Source organism: Chlamydomonas reinhardtii (genome assembly GCF_000002595.2).
Source record: "Chlamydomonas reinhardtii strain CC-503 cw92 mt+ unplaced genomic scaffold scaffold_21, whole genome shotgun sequence".
NCBI lineage: Eukaryota > Viridiplantae > Chlorophyta > Chlorophyceae > Chlamydomonadales > Chlamydomonadaceae > Chlamydomonas > Chlamydomonas reinhardtii.
Genome location: NW_025061534.1, coordinates 32,826 through 54,433, shown reverse-complemented (window position 1 = coordinate 54,433; position 21,608 = coordinate 32,826). Strand labels below are relative to the sequence as shown.

The window sequence follows — 21,608 nt, the reverse complement described above, 5'->3', positions numbered from 1 at the left end:
GTGCCTCTTGCCAAGGTCCCACAGAGATACGGTAGGGTTAGCCTCGATGGGACTCTTCCTTAAGGCACGCGGGACCTTGGTCCGTGCGTAGGTATTATTACTTGGCTGCAACCCGAAGACACCCAGCAGATGACTCCCAGACCCCGGGAGTTTGTTATCGTCATCAATCCGTTGTTGCATAACCTTAACCTCAAGAGTAAACTTATGCACAGTTGGGAGTAACGAGAAAGCAGCGCTGGTACAGGCCGGCGCTGCGCCCTTACAGTCAGACCCCATATTTTCAAGCACGCCTGATCCCGCTGTATGGCACGAACTAACCCCCACATCGACCATGGCACGGTTAGCCCCTGCTGCCACCGGCGAGCTGTGCGTGAGCAGGGAGGCCGACTTTGCTTACGGGACCTGAGGTAGGACGTGTGTGATTGCGGGAAGCAGGAGAGCGCGGGAAACTTGGCAGGCATAAGGGTGTGCCCGGCGAGGCAAAAGCGTGCTTGATTGTGCGCACATGGACCGCCGCAATCGGACCTCCTGTACATCGTTCAGAACAGCTAAACGCATGTAAAGTTTCAGTGTTACAGCCCGATCGTGTGCAAAGCATCCAGGACACCCAGACGTGTCTTGCTGACACTCAGGCATGCCTGAGGCTCAAGCGCCTCGTGGCACTGCACTCAGCAGTCGTGGCACTACAAAAAAGGCTGGGTGGACCTGCCACTACCACCACATCTACACTGGTCTGGATATGCCCCGCTGCACAGCGCCACATGATTGTCGGCCAGGCCAGGAGCTGAGGCAAGATGCGCGACGGGCACCCGCACTTGTGGGCAGCGATGTTGGACGGCAGAGCTATCCTGCTCCGCTGCATGGCTGGACACTACATTCCCAAGCGCCCTGATACTAGCCCAGGTGTGATCCGTGATGCAATACCTACCCCCCGCGAGCCCGCGTGGGTACACCTCCTCCAGAGCAGAAGGCTGCTCAAAGCTGCCACCAAGACGGCTGCGTGGCAGCAGTGGAGCAGGTTGAAGCTGCTGGGGGGGATGAGGGGCGGGGTAGGTGGGGTGGGGTGGGGAGGGATGTGCGATGGGACAGTGTTCAGGCAGGTTGGCGAAGTCCCGTAGGGGGCAGCTGATTCCCAGACCCCAGCAGATGGCAAACAAGTTGTGACGGCAGTGCAAGAGTGTGCGGCTGGTCGAACGCCGGAGCTACTGTACGGACAAGTTGTTGGCTGGCTGGAACTTTGCTGACACGCATTCCTCAGTTTGCTGACGCGGTGGGCGAGGCGGGGCGGGGCAGGACAGGGCGGAGCGGGGCGGGGCGGGGCGAGGCGGGGCGGGGCGGGGCGAGGGCGGGGCGGGGCGAGGCGGGGCAGGGCGGGGCGGGGCAGGGCGGGGCAGGGCGGAGAGGGGCGGGGCGGGGGCAGGGCGGGGCCAAGTAGGGGGGCGGGGTGGGGCGGGGCAGGGCGGGGCAGGGCGGGGCAGGACGGAGCGGGGCGGGGCGGGTGTGTGATGGGACAGTGGTAAGGCAAGTTGGCGAAGTCCCGTAGGGTGCAGGGGATTTCCATACCCAACAAATGGCAAACAATTGGTAGCGGCAGGTCAAGAGTGCGCGGCTGGTCGAACGCCGGAGTTACTGTACCGACGAGTTGCTGGCTGGCTGGAAGTTTGCTGTCGCGCATTCCTCACGCTCCGGGTCGCCCGGCCAAGCGATAGCACCACACAGACACACCGCAACGCCACACTCGCGAGGCAGAGCCGCATCGCACCTGCAGGAAGGTGACCGGCGTCCACGGATGAGCACCAGAGGCAGCCGCAGAGAAAATGCAAACGGAATGCAGCAAAGCAATGGCGGGGCGGGGCGGGGCAGGGCGAAGTAAAGTATGGGGGCGGGGAGGGGTGGGGCAGGGCGAGGCGAAGTACGGCGGCGAGGCGTGGCGATGCAGGGCGGGGCAGGGCGGGGCAGGGCGGGGCAGGGCGGGGCAGGGCGGGGCAGGGTGGGGCAGGGCAGGGCAGCGCAAAGTGCGGGGGCGGGGCGGGGCGGGGCAGGCAGGGCAGGGCAGGGCGGGGCAGGGCGAGGCAGGGCGGAGTAAAGTGGTGTGGCCGAACGACCACCGGCCGGGCCGGCTGTTGCTCCTTGGCCAGACCTCATCCTCTGCGTTCTAACCTATTGTACTACGGATGTAAGCTTCTAACTTAGTGTACTAGGAAGGATGTAAGAAGGAGAAAACGGCCTAACCCGGTGATGTAAAGTACTCTGCACTCCTGGACGGCTTTGGGTGTCGGGGTTGACCCACACGGGTATGACGCCGGTCTGGAAAAGGGGTAAAACGGCATGTGGTGTTTGACAGGGTTTGCGATGCGGATCAGACCCCAACTTTTGGCAGCAGCTCGGGAACATACGTGGCTGACGTGCTTCTGTCTGATCCTCATCGCCAAGTAGCTTAAAACCCGCCTGGCGTCCGGGGGGTGCGTTCCGGCCTGCTTGGCACGGTCGGACACGGTGGTCGGGTCGACCACTGAAATAGCTACCGGCGTTCAATCCATATTTGTTTAATACTACTGAGACCTCAAATATCTTGTTTGTGGCCGAGTAAGTGATGTCGCGGTCAACATGCTCGACAAGCTCGCGCAGACCGTTTGCTTTAACGCCAAACTAGATTGCCGTCGACTATGCTATACGTTATAAGGCTGATTAGATGGTCAGGGGCTTTACAGTGCGACCCTGGCGAAAGCATGCCTCGCGAAATGTATGTGCCGACAGGCATCTTTTGCATCCTTATATGTCATATAACTTAATTCCGGAGAGAGGGAGGCTAAATCTGCGCGAGCGCGGAGAAACACGTGTGGACACGTTTTTGCCCCTCTCCAGACCGGCGTCATACCCGTGTGGGGTTGACCCCTGATTGATTTTTATAGGCATTAGTCAATATGGACAGTGTGGCTAAGTTCAAGTACACAACTCGACGAGTTGACGAAGATGGGTTTGCATCACCCGGCCGGGGGACGCGCGACCACTTTCTCCAAGACACCCGGAAAGCCTGCACTTCTGCGACAAGTACACTAAATGCATAACAGACTATTGATATCAACCGCTAAAGCGATGCGCCGAGTGACAGCAGTGACCGGAGGGGATCATTGCTGCCTCGGTCGACACAGCCAGCTGCTCAGCTGCATTCCTATGCTCAGGAAGCATACACTACATGCAACTACATTACTAAAGTAATTTTACAGCTCAGGAAGCGCGGCGCTCTCAGCTCGGCCGTCAGGGTTACTGGGGGGTCCAGGGGGTCGGCAAGGTGCGAGGCCACCCCAAGGACCCCACAGTCCTCGCCCCAGACTTCTCGCCCCTGTGTTCCCACGTAATACACACCACATTTGGGAGCTATTACAAGGCTTTCTGGGCTGGCCAGGGTACAGGGGCCAGGTGGGTGCGGGGGGGGATTAGGGGGGGGGGATTAAGGGGGGTCGGTGAGGTTAGGGGGGAGTCAAGGGCGGGATCGCAAGGTCTATGCCCAGACTGTCGCCCCGATCATGAATTGACATCCCATTACACATAATAAGGTCCCTGGATGGTGCTCGGGCATAATTTTGAGCGAGAGCTCAAGTTGAAATGCTATATGTCGCGCTCGCCAGGACCCCGCCAACTTAGCCTGAAGCTATTTTGATTACATCTATACGAGAATTAATGTCGACAGCAATAGATTCAGGCCCCAAACAGCGCATATGCGAGGTATGGGCTTCGGTCAATTTCGCGACTTGAGCCCTGATAAGCATAATTTGGACCTTTGCCGACCACTTCTGGCTGATGATGATGTTGGTTATGTACCTACAGAAAGGCGTTGTCTAATCCGTGCGGTAGGATTTGCCCCGGGGCAACGTCCAACGTGCGGGTTTGGCTGGGAAAACGCACCCCCCGGACGGCAGCCCAGTTTTCACCACGGGCAATAGCGGATAGGTCGGGTCAGCATCCTTGTACGAGTTATTGCTAATAGTGAAAAGGCCCGCGGAAGAAGGGGCTCCCGTACACCCCATCCAGCCGCCTGGTGGTACCCGCGTGTGCGAACACCCGCTGGCTAACAATAACCTCATCAAAGTGCAAGGGATTAACCAGGCCACACATCAACCTGTTGTAAACACGCAACAATCCAACGCACGACAAGCAAGCAGATAAACAATACCCCGGCTTCACGCAGAGACAGGACAGGTAGAAACTAAACCCGAACGTACACGTTGCCCTACGCCTGTCTGTCAAACAGCTCAGTGACATACGTCCAGCCAGCGAAGCCAAGCATGATGGTCACCACACCAAACACCAACAAGAAAGTCACTGCTGTAAATTGCAGTCAGCACTCACCACCCACAAGGTACTCCACGCTTCCAGGTCATCTGTCAGTACACCTCGCGCATGTTAAAAACACTACGCTATCCTTGCTGGCCGGGACGCAGGACAACCCAGTGTTTACCGCCACATGCCAGATGTTGCAACCATGCATGCATTGAAGGCCTTGGTTATGAGGCAGCCATGCTGGCCTGAATGCGCACAATCATACCTGGCACCGCTACTGCTGTGCTCTGCGAGAGCCTCAATAGCCGCTGCCATTCCGCAGCTAGATCTGCCTCGGGCGTTAGCATGGTACGCAGCGCCTTTTTAAGCCGGCGCTCTTCGGCCCGCGAGGCCCACAGCGGGCGCACTAAATGTAACGCATGCAACCCACGAAACCTGGTGAGCATTACGTAAATTGAAGCCCGCCGCCAACTGCCGTGCTGCGGGTTGCACATATCCACCAGCCACAGTTCGTGCGGTGGCAGAGTTTGCCCCTGCGCAAAGTAATCAGTGACTGCATATGCAAGCTCCACACGAAAGCCCCAGCGCATCACAGGCAACCGCAGGGTTGCATGCTGCGATGTGAACATAGCACTGCACGGTAAAACAGGAATCTCCCCGACATCCAGGGCCTGATCGACAGACACCCGACCCGCATCAGGCCCGTCAGGGCGCACCATTACAGCCGAGGGCACGAACTTGAGGACATGCACGGGGGCAATGCTTGCATCTGGCAATGGTGGCTCGTTGGGATGCAGAACAATGCCGGTGCCTGTGGCACTGTTGTTGTTGATGTGATACAGACGCACATGCTCATTTGATGTAAACACGTAACGAATGCCAGCAAAGAATGCGCACACAGCGGGCACACCACTATCATCGTCGGCTCCGCCAAGCGCCTCTAATTGATGCACATGTGAAATAGGTAAGCTGCTCCCGTCAGGCGACAAGTCCGCGCTACGCCACAGCAGCAGCTGCTGACGCTGCGCGAGCGCATGCAGCTGCACGAGCTGCAATGCCAGTGGAACCCGCACGACATGGCGCTGGACAACTGCAAAGGGCTGGGGCACGGGGTCAATCCCTGGCTTCGGGGGCCGCCAAACACGCGCGTTGAGCTGCTCGCACGCTGTGTCCAAATCTGCCTGAGAGATTTCCTGCACGCCACCAAACTTCTCCGCTAGCATGAAGAGAGGTTCGTTGTTGTCACCTACGCCTGCTTGCTGCCGATGCTGGTGAGTGAGAACGAACGCGAACGGCACCATATTCCACAGCTCCCGCCCCATGAGGTTCATGCTGCCCTCCGGATGCTCCAGCTGCCGGATCTGGCGCTCCATGGCCCCACCGTCCCCCGCGCCCGGCGCCAGCAGCCGCCGCAAGCTCTCCTCCGCAGCACCGCTATATAGCGGCACGTGCCGTGGCTGTGGCAACTGACGCAAGTCGCCAACAAGCAGGCCATGCAGATCTGACAGCGGCCCGTGATATAGGTGCGTGCTGTCTATACCCACGTGCCTCCGTGCCGCGTGCACATGCATGCAAATGCGCGCCCAGTGGGACAGCCCACACGTGCTAAACTCATCTAGGAAAATGAAGCGCACACCATTGAGGTTGCGCTCGACTCGATCGCGGTGAGGCGGACCAAACGTGCCAGCAGTCGCAAAGAAGGACGTGGTGCTGGTGCCGAGCACGCCTGGCGTAGAGTCCTGTAAATGGACCGTGATGGCAGCGGCCGAAGTCAACAGCATGATCATGTAAGGCTCCCTGGCTGCTAAACCCCCCCGCACGCACGAGCAGGACTAGCAGGACCAGTCCACCGCCGCGACACTTCACCTCAGAACTGAACCCCTCTTGCACCACACACCCCACACACCCCACACACAACTCACATGCAGCGCAGCGCGCCACGTGTAGCTCACGAGGGCAATGAGAGACTCGCAGCGGTGCTGGTATGCAAACCACAGCAATGCCTGCAGCACCCGCGACTTGCCGCTGCCGGCTTTGCCCGTGAGCACCGAGCACACGGGGGGCTGACGGACGCCGGCAGCCGCTGCTAGCAGGAGCTGCGCGTACAGCATGAACGCCTGCTGCTGGTCGTCGCTGAGGTTCCATAACCGCGCTGTGTCTTCAGGCGTCGGCTGCGAGTCCTCCGGGCTGTAGTGCCAAGTCTGGGCTTACAACGTGGGACGTCTGAGTCCGTGGCACTTCTGGTACGTGCCGGCAGAGTCGCTGTCTGTCTGTCCGACTCTGGGGCGTTACAGCTGGCGTAACTGCCCGGGGCCCACCTCTGGCGCTGTGTGCAGCAATCTGCGCTGTTAGTGAGGGTTCTGACTGTGTCCTCAACATCGGGTTTCTGTAACTGTATACGAGTCTTCCGACAAGCTGGCACCTGCGCTGGCGTCGGACATGGTAGGGTCGGGTGAAGCCTCCGGCGGCTTCACCGACTACTTACACGGCCTTGCCTTCCAAACCCGGTAGTTCTCACTACCTCCATACACACGGTGCTTCGGCACTACAATTGGTATCTACGCCTCTTTCTTGGGGGCCCGCTATTGGGTCCGACGCTTCCGCTTCTGAAGTCGCAATTTTGCGATTCTCCCAGCCTGCCTATGGCGCTGCACGGCCACGAGGACGAGGAGCTGCTTGACTACGACGAGGACGACTTCAAGACGGCCGGAGAACCGTCCTCGGAGCCTCTGGCTGTTGACGTCAACGGTGATACTGAAATCGCCGACGTCAAGGAGGAGGAGCACGCCGCTGCTGGGCCCTCCACCTCGTCCGTCGTGCTCAGCTGCCGTTGCTACCACTGCGGCCAGCCCGTCAGCGTCGCTCTGATCGGTTGGTAGTATGGATGCAGCTGGGGTTGACCCTCCGCCTCCTGGGCTTGAGGACTCCACTGTGCCGGCCGACACTGCGGTCGCTATGGGATCGGGCCAGGGTACTGTCTTGCCTACTGGGCCCGCTGCGAAATTGCTCGCGGATCTGAACAGCACTCTGACGCAATTTGCACAGACTTTTGCGACTTTAATAGGGATTGCTCCTGCTGCGGTTCCTGCTCCAATTTCTCTGACGCCACCTTTGCCTCCTCGTTCTTTGGCGGCTGACCTGAACGCAGCTGCTGAGCCCGCTGCGACTACTGGAGGCAATAATGGTGCTGCTGGAGGCTCTGATGGACGCGTGGCGACTGGAAGCCGCGAGCTTGCTGCTGGCGCTGCGCCGCAGCCGGCTGCCGACCTGAACGGCGCTGCGTCCCCTCCGGTAGGTGGTAATGTGCCTGTAGCCTCTGATGGCGAGCGCAACGGGGATTCTGCTCCTCGTGGGGTTAAGGTGTCCATCGCATCGCCCGAGCTGAACCTGGACGGTCTGAAGTCGCAACAGCAAATTCTGCGGGCTCGTGCGTTCATTAGGGACCTTAAGCGCTACTTCTCTGTTGCCGAGTGGGGTGACAGTGATGCGGCACGTTGCCTTTACATCGCGAGTGCACTGAAGGGCGCCGCTAAGACCTGGTATGACGACTGGTCCCTGTCTGTGGGGGAAGAGTTCACCTCTGAGCGGCTTCTGAAGGCCCTAGGTGACAGGTTTGCGCCCGCGGTACTCACGTTGTCTGAAGAAGCCCGCAACAAACTGGCTGCGCGGCGTTACATGATGCGTGACAAGGAGGCGGTCTCTGCATACCTCACCCGCTTCAATGCTCGTGTTGCGCCCATTCATGACATGACCCCCACTGAGCGTGTGTTCTGGTTCCGTTCGGGGCTGCCGGAGTGGCTTGCGACCAAGTGCGCGCGTGACCCTAACGGGAAGCCCTTCACCTCGTTCGACGCTCTCGTTGATCATGCCCTGAGTGCAGAGTCTAAGAAGGCTGCTGGTGCCTTTGCTGCTGCTTCTTCCCTTCGTCTGAACTTCACGCAGGCCACTGATGACGCCGGCATGGAGACGGAGGAGGAGGACAACCGCCCTACCCCTGCACCCAAGCGCCAGAAGCGCGCTGACGGCTCTGGTCCGTCGGCCGCTGTAACCGAGATCGCGGATGGCTCTCTGCCGTGCCCGCCGCGCACGTCGGACGAGACCAAGTTCGGCGTGTCCGAGGCTATCCTCAAGGCTCGCAAGGTGGATGGTCTCTGCTTTGTCTGCGGCAAGTCTGGCCACTCCGTCAAGGCCCACGTGGGGCATGACAACTGGCAGACGGTAGTCCGGAAGGGTGGTCAGGGGGGCCGTGGCCGCGGTCGCGGCGGTGGTCAGGGCGGTGGGCGCGGCAACAAGGGGGGCCGCGGCGGCGCCGCCGGCAAGGCGGGTGGCCGCAAGTAGGGGGTTGCCCAGGGGATTTGCGAGGATGATCCTGGGTGCGCACTTCTGATGCGTTCTTTGCCCTACACCACTCTGAAGAACACTCGAGCTTTGCTACCTGCTGCAGTGAAGCGTATCGAAGGCGCTGTTGGGCGCGAGCTGACGTTTGACGGTCGCCTGCGGCGTGCTGGCTTCGGTGCTGAGTGTAATCTTTACGAGTTGCCTCTGGAGGTTCCAATCTCGTCTCTGGGGTTGGGTGGGCATACTACGCTGTTTGTTCCCTCGCGCTTTTCTGAGCTGACATCGCAGGTCTCCCGCTTCAAGGCCTGTCAGGCGCGGCGGCCAGCTGACACCGCCGGCGTCTTCGTCGTCCCGTCTTACATGTCCAAGTCCAAGGCGTGTCAAGATCTACTGCAAGGGATGTCGAAAGCGGTGACGTTTGGGGTTGGGGAGTCGTTGTTTCAGGGGTTGGATCTGCAGAATCATCCGGTGCAGCTGCCGGCGCTTAAGCATAGCGTGACTGTTTGGTACGCACCGCCCCTGCCTGTTAGCAACGCACGTGCACCTCCTCATGCCTCTTCGTTGTACTTGACCGTAAACTCTGCTGTGCCATCTGCTGCCGCTTCAACCGCAGGGCCTTTGCCAATCGTGCCTGCACGTGTCGGCGGCCTGCGTGTGTCTGTACTGGCTGATACTGGAGCTAGTCACGACTTCGTGTCCAAGGCGCTTTGCGACCAGCTGGGACTCAAGTTGTTGAAGTCGGCGTACATAGCCAAGGACCAGATTATAGTAATGGAGCGCACTCTCTGACTTCAATGTATGCCATAGTGGGAATATTCAATGTCCCGTTACCTTTTTTTTCTTTTCTCTTTTGGCATTATGCCTTGCCGTTATGGCCTTCCGCACTCCACGCAAAACTGTCGTCCCAAAGAGAGAAGGTCTGAATGTGAAGCCTGGTCTTCGGTCGGGTGCTGACAACGAGGACGACGTATTTGGGTATTTTGAGAGCTATGGTGTTTGTCATGGGATAATTTATAATGTTGAACGCACGCACGCTGATGCGGATGCGGATGTTATCTTGCGACTTCTACTTGCTCCACACCAAGGAAAGGCGTTGACTGTCCAGCTGAAGTCTGGGAGCGGTCGCGCTGTCAATGTTCCAATCAAAACCTCTAACGTTTTTCAAGGTCTTATCGGCGGGCTTGCTTCGCTAGCATTATCCGATGATCTATACTTGGAGATATTTGAGTCCGACGAAGCGCATTGTTTTTGGAACCATTCAGTCTCGCACAAAGCTGTGTATCAAGACTTGATGAATCATTACGGCGACGGCGGCGAACGCTGTTTTTTCTTGTTTATCGTTACTTTTAAAACAACAATGGTTACTTTGTTATCGATCCTGCAGAGGTGGTTGAGAACTTCAAGCTGACGATGGGCATCGAAACTAAACGTCTATTTATATATCAATTGAGCATGGCACGCAACTTTCAACTAATAATGCCCGAAAAACTGGGACCCAGCAACACGATCACTGATGATAATGTTCGATTAGCTCTATCAGATGGCATCTATTTCTTTCCAACTCTTGACGTTGCCGACCGCAAGCTAATTTACCCGCGCATCAAGCGTGTTATGGCAGATATAGACTATGCGAATTTCTTAACGGCACAGAAGCGCCTCAAAGGCACCAACGTGGCCGCGGTAGCAAGCTTTGGTGTCCACAAGAACATGCACATTGAATCCACGAGTAAAATATACAAGTACTTGGAGGTCTTAGGCAGTAAGTTTAATTTTGGCGTCAACCATGTCCGGCACGACCCGCGTCTCTTTCATCACGCTGAGCTGACGCGGGCGAATGGCACTGGGATTCGGGTGTACATATGCAGGGCCCACGACACCCACACCAGGAATTTTTTTGCAGTTTTCTGTCAAGACACAACAAGGACACCACCACCACCCGGCTGTTGTAGGCGCTGCACACCTGTACCTTGTGGACATCCCGGACAACGTGGCTGACACGATGCCAGAAGTAAAAAGTATCGGCAGTGACTTGGTTGCCCTTATAACAACAAATGACCTGGTGTCTCTGGGAGCAAGCACGACGGCTGGGCGCAAGGGCACAGGCACATACTACATCGACAGCACAACTCTACACACTGAGGGTATTGTCTTGGGTCCACGTGGAGCCAAACGCTTGGCAACTTCATGCATCAAAAGTTGGCGAGAGTCAAATCTGGACATCATCTGGTCACTCATAGAGCCTCTGTTTCAAGCTGATCCAGGTCCTTCTGGGGCAGGGCCGTCTGGGGCGGGTCAAGCTGGTGCAGATGAGGAGGAGGAGGGTGAGGAGGAGGGTGGGCTAGCGGAGGAGGAGGGTGAGGAGGAGGGTGAGCTGGACGAGGAGGGTGGGTTGGAGGAGGAGGGTGGGCTGGAGGAGGAGGGTGGGCTGGAGGAGGAGGAGGAGGAGGAGGAGGAGGAGGAGGAGGAGGAGGATGAGGAGGAGGAGGAGGAGGAGGAGGAGGAGGGGCAGCAGGTAAGGGTGAGCAGTGACTACACACGAAGGGCGCGCCAGTTGTTGGAGAGGCTGGCAAACGTGGGGTCTGGCATGTAAAGGACTAACCAACACGTCACTCTGGCCGATGGTGGTAAGCAAACCATTCTAGGGCGCGTGGCGTTGCGCGTGGCGTTTGGTCCTGCGTACCTCATGTTGCACCCGTTTGTGCTGCCTACCTTTACTGACTCCGCACAGCTGATCTTGGGCGCTAGTACCATGGTGCGGGAGGGGGCCGCCGTAGACCTAGGCAAGCAGGCACTAGTGCTACGAACGGGCAAGCGCACTGTTTCTGTACCGCTTCGGACCATAGGTGTGCACGCCTTGACTGTTTCGTCCGTCGCACTCGACCAGCCTACTGCTAACATGGCGCTGTCGGCTATTATTGCCATGAATCGTGAAAACGACGCCATTGTTGCCGCTCACCTGCATGCCGTTAGCTGTGCTGTGCCTGCGTCTAGTTCTGGGGATCCCCGCAGGCCTGCATCTGATAAAGCTGGTGCCAAGACCGGTGCATCACCTGCTGCGCACAAGGTCGGAGTGGCCAAGGGCTCTTCTGCTGTTGGTTCGGCGTCACCAGTTCCCGCTCCACCGCGTCTGCCGCCGACCAAGACGCCCACCCTGGTTGGTCGAAAGGAAGCTGACCGTATGATTCGCAAGGGTGCGCATGTTATCGCTGTTCGTCCACGTTGTCGCCCCTCGGTCGCCCCTGTTGCTTCCTCTGCTGTGACTGGTACTGCTGATGCGTCTGCTGCGAACCACCCTGGTTCGAACGCGCCAGTCGTTGCGGATACCACGACTACCCCTCAGGCCGGCACCACACCTGCACCCGAGAAGGAGAAAGGTTCTGTCCCCCCCCAGTGCTCCTCCCTCGCTGGATCCGCGTGTGAAGGCGCTGCTGGATGAATACTCTGACGTGTTCCAGCCCATCCCGGGGCTGCCTCCAGTGCGCCCAGTCGACCACACCATCCCACTACTTCCCGGCACGCAACCTGTTTCGCGTCCGATGTACCGGCTCGGAACTGCATCCTTGCTTGCCTCACTTGCCTCATTTGCCACATACGTGTCCTGACCCCTCACTGTGCAACTTCTGTCATCCCCACAAAGCCGCTGTCCACGTTCTTAACACGGAACCTTCATCCTTGCTTGCCTCACATGCCTCATTTGCCACATACGTGTCCTGACCCCTCACTGTGCAACTTCTGTCATCCCCACAAAGCCGCTGTCCACGTTCTTAACACGGAACCTTCATCCTTGCTTGCCTCACTTGCCTCATTTGCCACATACGTGTCCTGACCCCTCACTGTGCAACTTCTGTCATCCCCACAAAGCCACTGTCCACGTTCTTAACACGGAACCTTCATCCTTGCTTGCCTCACTTGCCTCATTTGCCACATACGTGTCCTGACCCCTCACTGTGCAACTTCTGTCATCCCCACAAAGCCGCTGTCCACGTTCTTAACATGGAACCTTCATCCTTGCTTGCCTCACTTGCCTCATTTGCCACATACGTGTCCTGACCCCTCACTGTGCAACTTCTGTCATCCCCACAAAGCCACTGTCCACGTTCTTAACACGGAACCTTCATCCTTGCTTGCCTCACTTGCCTCATTTGCCACATACGTGTCCTGACCCCTCACTGTGCAACTTCTGTCATCCCCACAAAGCCACTGTCCACGTTCTTAACACGGAACCTTCATCCTTGCTTGCCTCACTTGCCTCATTTGCCACATACGTGTCCTGACCCCTCACTGTGCAACTTCTGTCATCCCCACAAAGCCGCTGTCCACGTTCTTAACACGGAACCTTCATCCTTGCTTGCCTCACTTGCCTCATTTGCCACATACGTGTCCTGACCCCTCACTGTGCAACTTCTGTCATCCCCACAAAGCCGCTGTCCACGTTCTTAACACGGAACCTTCATCCTTGCTTGCCTCACTTGCCTCATTTGCCACATACGTGTCCTGACCCCTCACTGTGCAACTTCTGTCATCCCCACAAAGCCGCTGTCCACATTCTTAACACGGAACCTTCATCCTTGCTTGCCTCACTTGCCTCATTTGCCACATACGTGTCCTGACCCCTCACTGTGCAACTTCTGTTATGAGTACAGATGCCGCTGTCCACGTTCTTAACACGGAACCTTCATCCTTGCTTGCCTCACTTGCCTCATTTGCCACATACGTGTCCTGACCCCTCACTGTGCAACTTCTGTCATCCCCACAAAGCCACTGTCCACGTTCTTAACACGGAACCTTCATCCTTGCTTGCCTCACTTGCCTCATTTGCCACATACGTGTCCTGACCCCTCACTGTGCAACTTCTGTCATCCCCACAAAGCCGCTGTCCACGTTCTTAACATGGAACCTTCATCCTTGCTTGCCTCACTTGCCTCATTTGCCACATACGTGTCCTGACCCCTCACTGTGCAACTTCTGTCATCCCCACAAAGCCACTGTCCACGTTCTTAACACGGAACCTTCATCCTTGCTTGCCTCACTTGCCTCATTTGCCACATACGTGTCCTGACCCCTCACTGTGCAACTTCTGTCATCCCCACAAAGCCGCTGTCCACGTTCTTAACACGGAACCTTCATCCTTGCTTGCCTCACTTGCCTCATTTGCCACATACGTGTCCTGACCCCTCACTGTGCAACTTCTGTCATCCCCACAAAGCCGCTGTCCACGTTCTTAACACGGAACCTTCATCCTTGCTTGCCTCACTTGCCTCATTTGCCACATACGTGTCCTGACCCCTCACTGTGCAACTTCTGTCATCCCCACAAAGCCACTGTCCACGTTCTTAACACGGAACCTTCATCCTTGCTTGCCTCACTTGCCTCATTTGCCACATACGTGTCCTGACCCCTCACTGTGCAACTTCTGTCATCCCCACAAAGCCGCTGTCCACATTCTTAACACGGAACCTTCATCCTTGCTTGCCTCACTTGCCTCATTTGCCACATACGTGTCCTGACCCCTCACTGTGCAACTTCTGTTATGAGTACAGATGCCGCTGTCCACGTTCTTAACACGGAACCTTCATCCTTGCTTGCCTCACTTGCCTCATTTGCCACATACGTGTCCTGACCCCTCACTGTGCAACTTCTGTCATCCCCACAAAGCCACTGTCCACGTTCTTAACACGGAACCTTCATCCTTGCTTGCCTCACTTGCCTCATTTGCCACATACGTGTCCTGACCCCTCACTGTGCAACTTCTGTCATCCCCACAAAGCCGCTGTCCACATTCTTAACACGGAACCTTCATCCTTGCTTGCCTCACTTGCCTCATTTGCCACATACGTGTCCTGACCCCTCACTGTGCAACTTCTGTTATGAGTACAGATGCCGCTGTCCACGTTCTTAACACGGAACCTTCATCCTTGCTTGCCTCACTTGCCTCATTTGCCACATACGTGTCCTGACCCCTCACTGTGCAACTTCTGTCATCCCCACAAAGCCACTGTCCACGTTCTTAACACGGAACCTTCATCCTTGCTTGCCTCACTTGCCTCATTTGCCACATACGTGTCCTGACCCCTCACTGTGCAACTTCTGTCATCCCCACAAAGCCGCTGTCCACGTTCTTAACACGGAACCTTCATCCTTGCTTGCCTCACTTGCCTCATTTGCCACATACGTGTCCTGACCCCTCACTGTGCAACTTCTGTCATCCCCACAAAGCCACTGTCCACGTTCTTAACACGGAACCTTCATCCTTGCTTGCCTCACTTGCCTCATTTGCCACATACGTGTCCTGACCCCTCACTGTGCAACTTCTGTCATCCCCACAAAGCCACTGTCCACGTTCTTAACACGGAACCTTCATCCTTGCTTGCCTCACTTGCCTCATTTGCCACATACGTGTCCTGACCCCTCACTGTGCAACTTCTGTCATCCCCACAAAGCCACTGTCCACGTTCTTAACACGGAACCTTCATCCTTGCTTGCCTCACTTGCCTCATTTGCCACATACGTGTCCTGACCCCTCACTGTGCAACTTCTGTCATCCCCACAAAGCCACTGTCCACGTTCTTAACACGGAACCTTCATCCTTGCTTGCCTCACTTGCCTCATTTGCCACATACGTGTCCTGACCCCTCACTGTGCAACTTCTGTCATCCCCACAAAGCCGCTGTCCACGTTCTTAACACGGAACCTTCATCCTTGCTTGCCTCACTTGCCTCATTTGCCACATACGTGTCCTGACCCCTCACTGTGCAACTTCTGTCATCCCCACAAAGCCACTGTCCACGTTCTTAACACGGAACCTTCATCCTTGCTTGCCTCACTTGCCTCATTTGCCACATACGTGTCCTGACCCCTCACTGTGCAACTTCTGTCATCCCCACAAAGCCACTGTCCACGTTCTTAACACGGAACCTTCATCCTTGCTTGCCTCACTTGCCTCATTTGCCACATACGTGTCCTGACCCCTCACTGTGCAACTTCTGTTATGAATACAGATGCCGCCTCCTGGGGGCAGCGACCCTCCTGGATTGCCACTATCATGGCCTGCAGTGCCGCAGGCCGCAGATGCATGGGAAGGCTGCCAGGGGGCGCTGGTGGTGGCTTCTGGTTCTGCAGGACCTTCATGGCATGGTCCACCTCCACTGTGGATGGCTGCAGCCTTGGCATAGCACAGAGAGCGACAATCTCTGCGACGCTGAGGCCTCCACCAGTCGCCACCACCGCCGCTGCCAGCCCCAGCCCACCGCCGCCGGCCCCATAACCGCTGCTAGGAGGCCCGGCACCGCTGACAGCAGCGGCGCTGGTGCCATCGCTGCTGGGGGTCTGCAGGCGGCTGCGCTTGGCGGCAGGAGGCTGTAGCTCGCCATCACCGTCACCCAGCAGAGCGCCAGTCGCCACCACCGCCACCGCCAGCCCCAGCCCACCGCCGCCGGCCCCATAACCGCTGCTAGGAGGCCCGGCACCGCTGACAGCAGCGGCGCTGGTGCCATCGCTGCTGGGGGTCTGCAGGCGGCTGCGCTTGGCACATGGTGGTAACTTCCCTCGAGCTCGCATGACCCATAGATGGCCATATATAGATTTGTAAGATGGGTGGCATTGGGGGATTCGGCTGTACGAGAGCCCAGACATGGGCTGCTTCTCCTTTAGCTTATCAATGACAGCCTTCCACTCCAGCTTGAAGACAGGCAGGGAGGGCTGCTGGACCTGGAGCTGATTGCTGCTGCTAGCTCCCAGGGTTGCCTGCCCGTCCAGCCCCTCTCCTGGGCTTCTGCCTGCAACAGGGATAAGTGTGTTTGGCATCCAAAACCTGAACAGTGCTCCAAACACTTTTTTAACACTACAGCAACAAGCCCATCCAATCAGACCCCTCTCCAGCCATCCAATACACAGCAGCCCTAATGCTTACCCAGTGGTACAGCAGTTTTAGCACATCGCCACGCATGTAGACAGTGTCTCCAGGTCCCAGCGTGAAAGTTAGCTCCTGGCTGTCATCATCCACAAGGTGCAGGTGGTAGATGTTTGCGGACAGGTTGGTCAGGCTCTTGACCTCATTGCGGTGGCCCTGCCACTTCTTCTTGATGTCACCACCCTCCTGAGGACATAATAAATAGTACAAATCATGATAAGGGTTACCAGCTAAGAATTATACCAGCTGGTTGGTAGGCTAAGAAACATACTGGCTAGCTGGTAGGCTAAGAAACATACCGGCTGGTTGTCCTTGTGCTTCTTGGCTACCTCGTAAAGTGTGTTGGGATTCCGTTCACAGATGGGGTTGGCACAGGCCTTGACAACACGGTGCCCCTCTAGGCCCAGCAACTTGTTGCCGACATCAATGGCATTGGCAGCCAGTGCAGCCTTGGCAAGGACAGCAGCTGCCTGCTTTTCCTCCTCTGTTTTTGTGGTGCACTGCAGGTGGCAAGCACACAGAAAGCAGCAACACTGAGTAGCAAGCAGAAATATACAAGTTTATCTGCTATCAAAATTGCATCTGCTGTCTTCCTGAGTCTACCTTGGTTGCCACCTCCTGCAGCACCACACCAGCCCCCCTGCCCAGTGATGGCATCTCCTGGGTGCCATTGGTGAAGGAGCCCAGAGATGTGTACACCTGCATGTACACACAGGTAAGCTTGGGGTTCCTACCCATCTCTCTTGCTGATTTAGGATCTGGACCCACCTCCTTGATGGCTTTGGCAGTCGCTTGGGTGTACACAACATCCTGTGCATGCTGGCAGGCATCCTTGTTGTGCACAATGACCAATGGGAGCCATTCCCGCGCTGGAAACCCCAGGCCGGCTGGCGGGATCACAGTTGCTTCACCAATGAAACGCAGAGGAGACTGAGGAGGTTGCTGGACACTGGAAGTACCACCAGTCACCAGAACCTGCCGCTTCACAACAAGCCGTGGGGCTGTGGGGCGGGCAGCTAAGCCAGAGCGCGATTGGCATGGTGGCGGTGCTGACCGCGACGAGGGCTTGTACAGCGACGCCATAGCGCCCGGCGCCCAGAAACCTGCGCGATCATAAAAGAGCGACGATGAATGCCAACACTTCTAAAATTTCCTCAATTCCCTTGAGCTAAACGTGAGTGGTAATCTCTTCCACTTGTGCAATACATCAAATGCAAATGCTTAGGAGCTGACAACGATGCCCACGATTCTGCCCCGAAACTGCTCGTTGTCCCATTTCCTGCCCTGAAAACTACGATTTCTACTCACCTGAGCTATGCTATCGCCTCCAAAGCAGCTAGAGCGCCAGAGCAAGCAGGTCCAGGGTCGATTTCGCTAAAATTGTTAGGTTTCGACTAGGGCTTCTCTCAAAAGCTCAGGTAATGGTCCCGCGGCCCCAAAGCTTAAAGCGTTTATTTTCTGTCATCTTCAGGCGCAGTTCGTTGAGGGAATTCTTAGAGGTTCTCGGAAAGGCCGACGTTTGCAGCTGTAAAGTAAGGTTCGAGACAAGAGCCAACTATGGCTGTTTTCAGAACAAACTTCCAGTCGGGGGGTCGGGATGGGGGCGAAAACAACTTGTTGAAACAATTCATCAAGTTGCTCTCGCGTGCGCACCCAATCCCCCCGACACCCCCGATGCACAGGAAACAACTTGGGGTACACACAGGGCTTTTCGGGAGGGAAAATGGTGGCCAGTCTACGCTGTTTGCACGTCAACCCCCTAGCTTCCCTCCGTTTGAAGCTCCGCTGTTTGACGATCGTTCTCCCTCCCGAAAAGCCCTGTGTGTACCCCAAGTTGTTTCCTGTGCATCGGGGGTGTCGGGGGGATTGGGTGCGCACGCGAGAGCAACTTGATGAATTGTTTCAACAAGTTGTTTTCGCCCCCATCCCGACCCCCCGACTGGAAGTTTGTTCTGAAAACAGCCATAAAGGCTCGAGGCAAGGGACAAACAGTTTACAAAAAGTTTAGAAAATGAAGTTGCTACCTAGTTGTATTAGGAATGCATGCGTGGGATGCTGCACGTGAAGGCATCCGAATGCAGCTGAAATTGATTGTCAATTGAAAGTGCACATTGGCCTACATATAGCGACCTGTCTTCTGTCTTCGGGGGGCGCGCCTCGGTTCAGTGGCCCTCACCCTCCCCTCCCTCCGCCCAGCCCCGCCCCGCCCAAGGAGCTGGAGGAGGTCAAGCGTCAAGTAACTGACTTGATGGCCAAGAAGATGGTTCGACCTTCTACGTCTCCCTGGTCTGTGCCAATTCTCTTTGTCGGTAAAAAGGATGGGACTCTGCGCATGTGTATCGACTACCGGGGTCTGAATGCCGTGACGGTGAAGAACCGGTACCCTCTGCCGCGCATTGATGACTTGCTTGATAAGCTGCGCGGGGCCCGGTACTTTAGCTCGATTGATCTGCAGCAGGGCTACAACCAGATTAGGATTTCGCCTAGCGACATCCCTATGACGGCTTTCCGTACGCCCGAAGGTCATTTCGAGTACACCGTGCTTTCATTTGGTCTCGTGAATGCCCCTGCCGCATTCCAAGCATGCATTGACCGAATGTTCCGCCCCCTGATTGATAAAGGTGTTGTGGTCTGCTACCTCGACGACGTTTTGGTAATTTCCCGCACCTTGGATGAACACCTGGAGCACCTGCGCGCTGTGCTCGCAACCCTTCGTCGTGAGCAACTGTATGCTAAACAGAGCAAATGCCACTGGGCCCAAACGCAGATTGAGTACCTACATGCCAGGCCCCACGTTTGCCAGCCTCTCCAACAACTGGCGCGCCCTTCGTGTGTAGTCACTGCTCACCCTTACCTGCTGCCCGTCCTCCTCCAGCTCCCCCTCCTCCTCCTCCTCAAGCCCAGCCTCCTCCTCCTCAAACCCACCCTCCTCCTCCTCCTCCTCAAACCCACCCTCCTCCTCAAATCCACCCTCCCCCTCCTCCTCCTCTCCCTCCTCCTCCTGCTCAACCTGCATGCCTGATTGCCCCACCCTTGACGGCCCTGCACCAGATGAGTCAACTTGGAACAGAGGCTCCATGATTGACCAGATAGTATCCAAATTTGCCCCTTGCCAACTTTTAATGTAGGAAGTAGCTAAGCGCTTGCCCCCACGCGGACCAGTAATGATACCAGCAGTATACAGAGATGCAGTGTCAATGTAGTACATGAGCTTACCCTTGCGGCCAGCTGTTGTGCTGGCTCCCAGGGCAACCAGATCATCAGCAGTTATCAAGGCAGCCAGGTTAGTCCCAATAGATGTCACTTGGGGTATCAAAGCAGCCACTTCATCTGGAATGTCAACGATGTAAAGGTGGGCAGCTCCAGCTACAGTTGGGTACTGGTGGTGACCTTGCTGAGTCTTGACAGAGAAATTTATGGTGTTGGTGGTTTTGGTAGTGTGGGCCCTGCATATGTACACCCGAATGGTGGTGCCGTTGGCCTGAGTCAGCGTGATGGTAGAGGCGTGGATCATGCCGAACTTGGGTCACACTAAAGTTGAACTTATTACCTAAGCCCTCCAGGTAGTTGTAGATATGATTTGTTGATTCAATATGCCTGTCCTTCCGGGTATCAACACATGTAACCACCGGTGCGTTGTGTTCCTTCAGACGCTTTTGCACCATTAAGAATTGAGCATAATCAACATCGTCCATAACACGCTTGATCCGCGAGTAGATTAGTTTGCGGTCCGCCACATCAAGAGTGGGGAAGTAATAGATGCCATCTGTTAGAGCTAATCGAACATGATCATCAGTTATTGTCTCACTGCCGCCTAACGTGCCAGGTACCACAAGACGAAAATTGCGTGCCATGCTCAGCTGATAAATAAACAGACGCTTAGAGTTCATATCAATGGTTAGCTTGAAATTCTCAACAACCTCAGCGGGATCAATCACGAAGTATCCTTTATTGTATTTGTATGTAACAATGAACAAGAAATAACAGCGCTCATCCCCATCTCTGTAATGATCCATTAGGTCATTGTACACACCCTTATGTGAGTTAGTACTATTCCAGAAGAGCCGAGCCTCGTCGGACTCAAATATCTCTTGGTAAAGGTCATCGGATAATGCAAGCCCAGCAAGCCCACCAATAAGGCTTTGAAACACGTTTGAGCTTCTGAATCTAACAATGACACCGTCATCTGAAGGATTGTGAGACTTTAGCTGGCCAGTCAACGCTTTTCCTTGATGTGGAGCAAGGCGAAGCCTCCAAATTAAATCCGCATCAGCATCAGCGTGCGTGCGTTCAACATTATAAATTATCCCATGACAAACACCATAGCTCCCAATTACGTCGTCCTCGTTGTCAGCACCCGACCGAAGACCAGGCTTTACGTTCATTCCTGCCCTCTTGGGGACGACAGTGTTGCGTGGCGTGTGAAAAGCCATGAAGGCAAGGCATATTGCCAACAAGGAAAAGAAGCAGAAGTAGTACCAGGGCCACATCGTGTCTGCTGATGGTGTGCGGATGGACCCGAAGAAGTCCTCGGCGGTACGGAACTGGCCGGCGCCCAGGAACCTGCAGGAGCTTCGCAAGTTTTTGGGGCTGACCAACTACTTCCGTAAGTTCATTGAGCGTTACTCAATTCTGGCTGCGCCGCTCACGGCACTGTTGAAGAAGGGCGCGTTTACGTCGGCTTCTGCTTGGACAGCCTCCTGTCAAGCCGCGTTTGACGCTATCAAGCAGGCTGTTGCTTCTGATATCTTGCTTGCTTACCCTGATTACTCCCAGCCATTCCGCGTTGAGGTTGTGACTGACGCCTCACTGCTAGGGTCCGGCGCTGTTCTGCTGCAAAACGGCCGCCCTATTGCCTTTTCGAGGAAGAAGTTCACAGGTCCGGAGACTCGCTACACCACGGGTGAGCAGGAGTTTCTGGCGGTTCTTCATGCGCTCAAGGAGTGGCGCTGTTACCTGGAGGGCCAACCGTTTACGGTAAAAACTGAGGGGGGGGGGCATTGCATTGCATTAGGGGGGGGTCCCAGGGGGACTGTTTGTTAGGTGATTGGCAGTCCCGAAATGGCCTGGATCAATATCT

At 56.2% G+C, this 21,608-nt stretch overlaps 4 protein-coding genes across 4 annotated transcripts; 1 reads left to right on the top strand and 3 right to left on the bottom strand.

Annotated features, from left to right (window-relative positions):
• Positions 1 to 3,649: 3,649 nt before the first annotated feature.
• CHLRE_21g752297v5 (uncharacterized protein) lies at positions 3,650 to 6,658 on the bottom strand. The gene is made up of 3 exons (XM_043072884.1): positions 6,204 to 6,658; positions 5,528 to 5,747; positions 3,650 to 5,330 (listed from the first exon to the last, which is right to left on the bottom strand). Exons 1-3 carry the CDS (start codon positions 6,390 to 6,392, stop codon positions 5,278 to 5,280), a joined length of 462 nt encoding a protein of 153 aa, XP_042914175.1. The 5' UTR covers positions 6,393 to 6,658; the 3' UTR covers positions 3,650 to 5,277.
• Positions 6,659 to 6,798: 140 nt separating this feature from the next.
• Positions 6,799 to 11,221, top strand: CHLRE_21g752247v5 (uncharacterized protein). Its single transcript, XM_001703008.2, has 3 exons — positions 6,799 to 7,152; positions 7,430 to 7,572; positions 8,224 to 11,221. Exons 1-3 carry the CDS (start codon positions 6,924 to 6,926, stop codon positions 8,617 to 8,619), a joined length of 768 nt encoding a protein of 255 aa, XP_001703060.2. The 5' UTR covers positions 6,799 to 6,923; the 3' UTR covers positions 8,620 to 11,221.
• Positions 11,222 to 12,046: 825 nt separating this feature from the next.
• CHLRE_21g752197v5 (uncharacterized protein) lies at positions 12,047 to 16,238 on the bottom strand. Its single transcript, XM_043072883.1, has 5 exons — positions 14,884 to 16,238; positions 14,098 to 14,838; positions 13,314 to 14,052; positions 12,641 to 13,247; positions 12,047 to 12,595 (listed from the first exon to the last, which is right to left on the bottom strand). The coding sequence occupies exon 1, from the start codon at positions 16,174 to 16,176 to the stop codon at positions 15,589 to 15,591; it is 588 nt and encodes a 195-aa protein (XP_042914174.1). The 5' UTR covers positions 16,177 to 16,238; the 3' UTR covers positions 12,047 to 12,595; positions 12,641 to 13,247; positions 13,314 to 14,052; positions 14,098 to 14,838; positions 14,884 to 15,588.
• Positions 16,239 to 16,346: 108 nt separating this feature from the next.
• CHLRE_21g752147v5 (uncharacterized protein) lies at positions 16,347 to 18,128 on the bottom strand. The gene is made up of 5 exons (XM_043072882.1): positions 17,837 to 18,128; positions 17,297 to 17,631; positions 16,828 to 17,227; positions 16,529 to 16,714; positions 16,347 to 16,394 (listed from the first exon to the last, which is right to left on the bottom strand). The coding sequence occupies exons 2-3, from the start codon at positions 17,609 to 17,611 to the stop codon at positions 17,099 to 17,101; spliced, it is 444 nt and encodes a 147-aa protein (XP_042914173.1). The 5' UTR covers positions 17,612 to 17,631; positions 17,837 to 18,128; the 3' UTR covers positions 16,347 to 16,394; positions 16,529 to 16,714; positions 16,828 to 17,098.
• Positions 18,129 to 21,608: the final 3,480 nt, after the last annotated feature.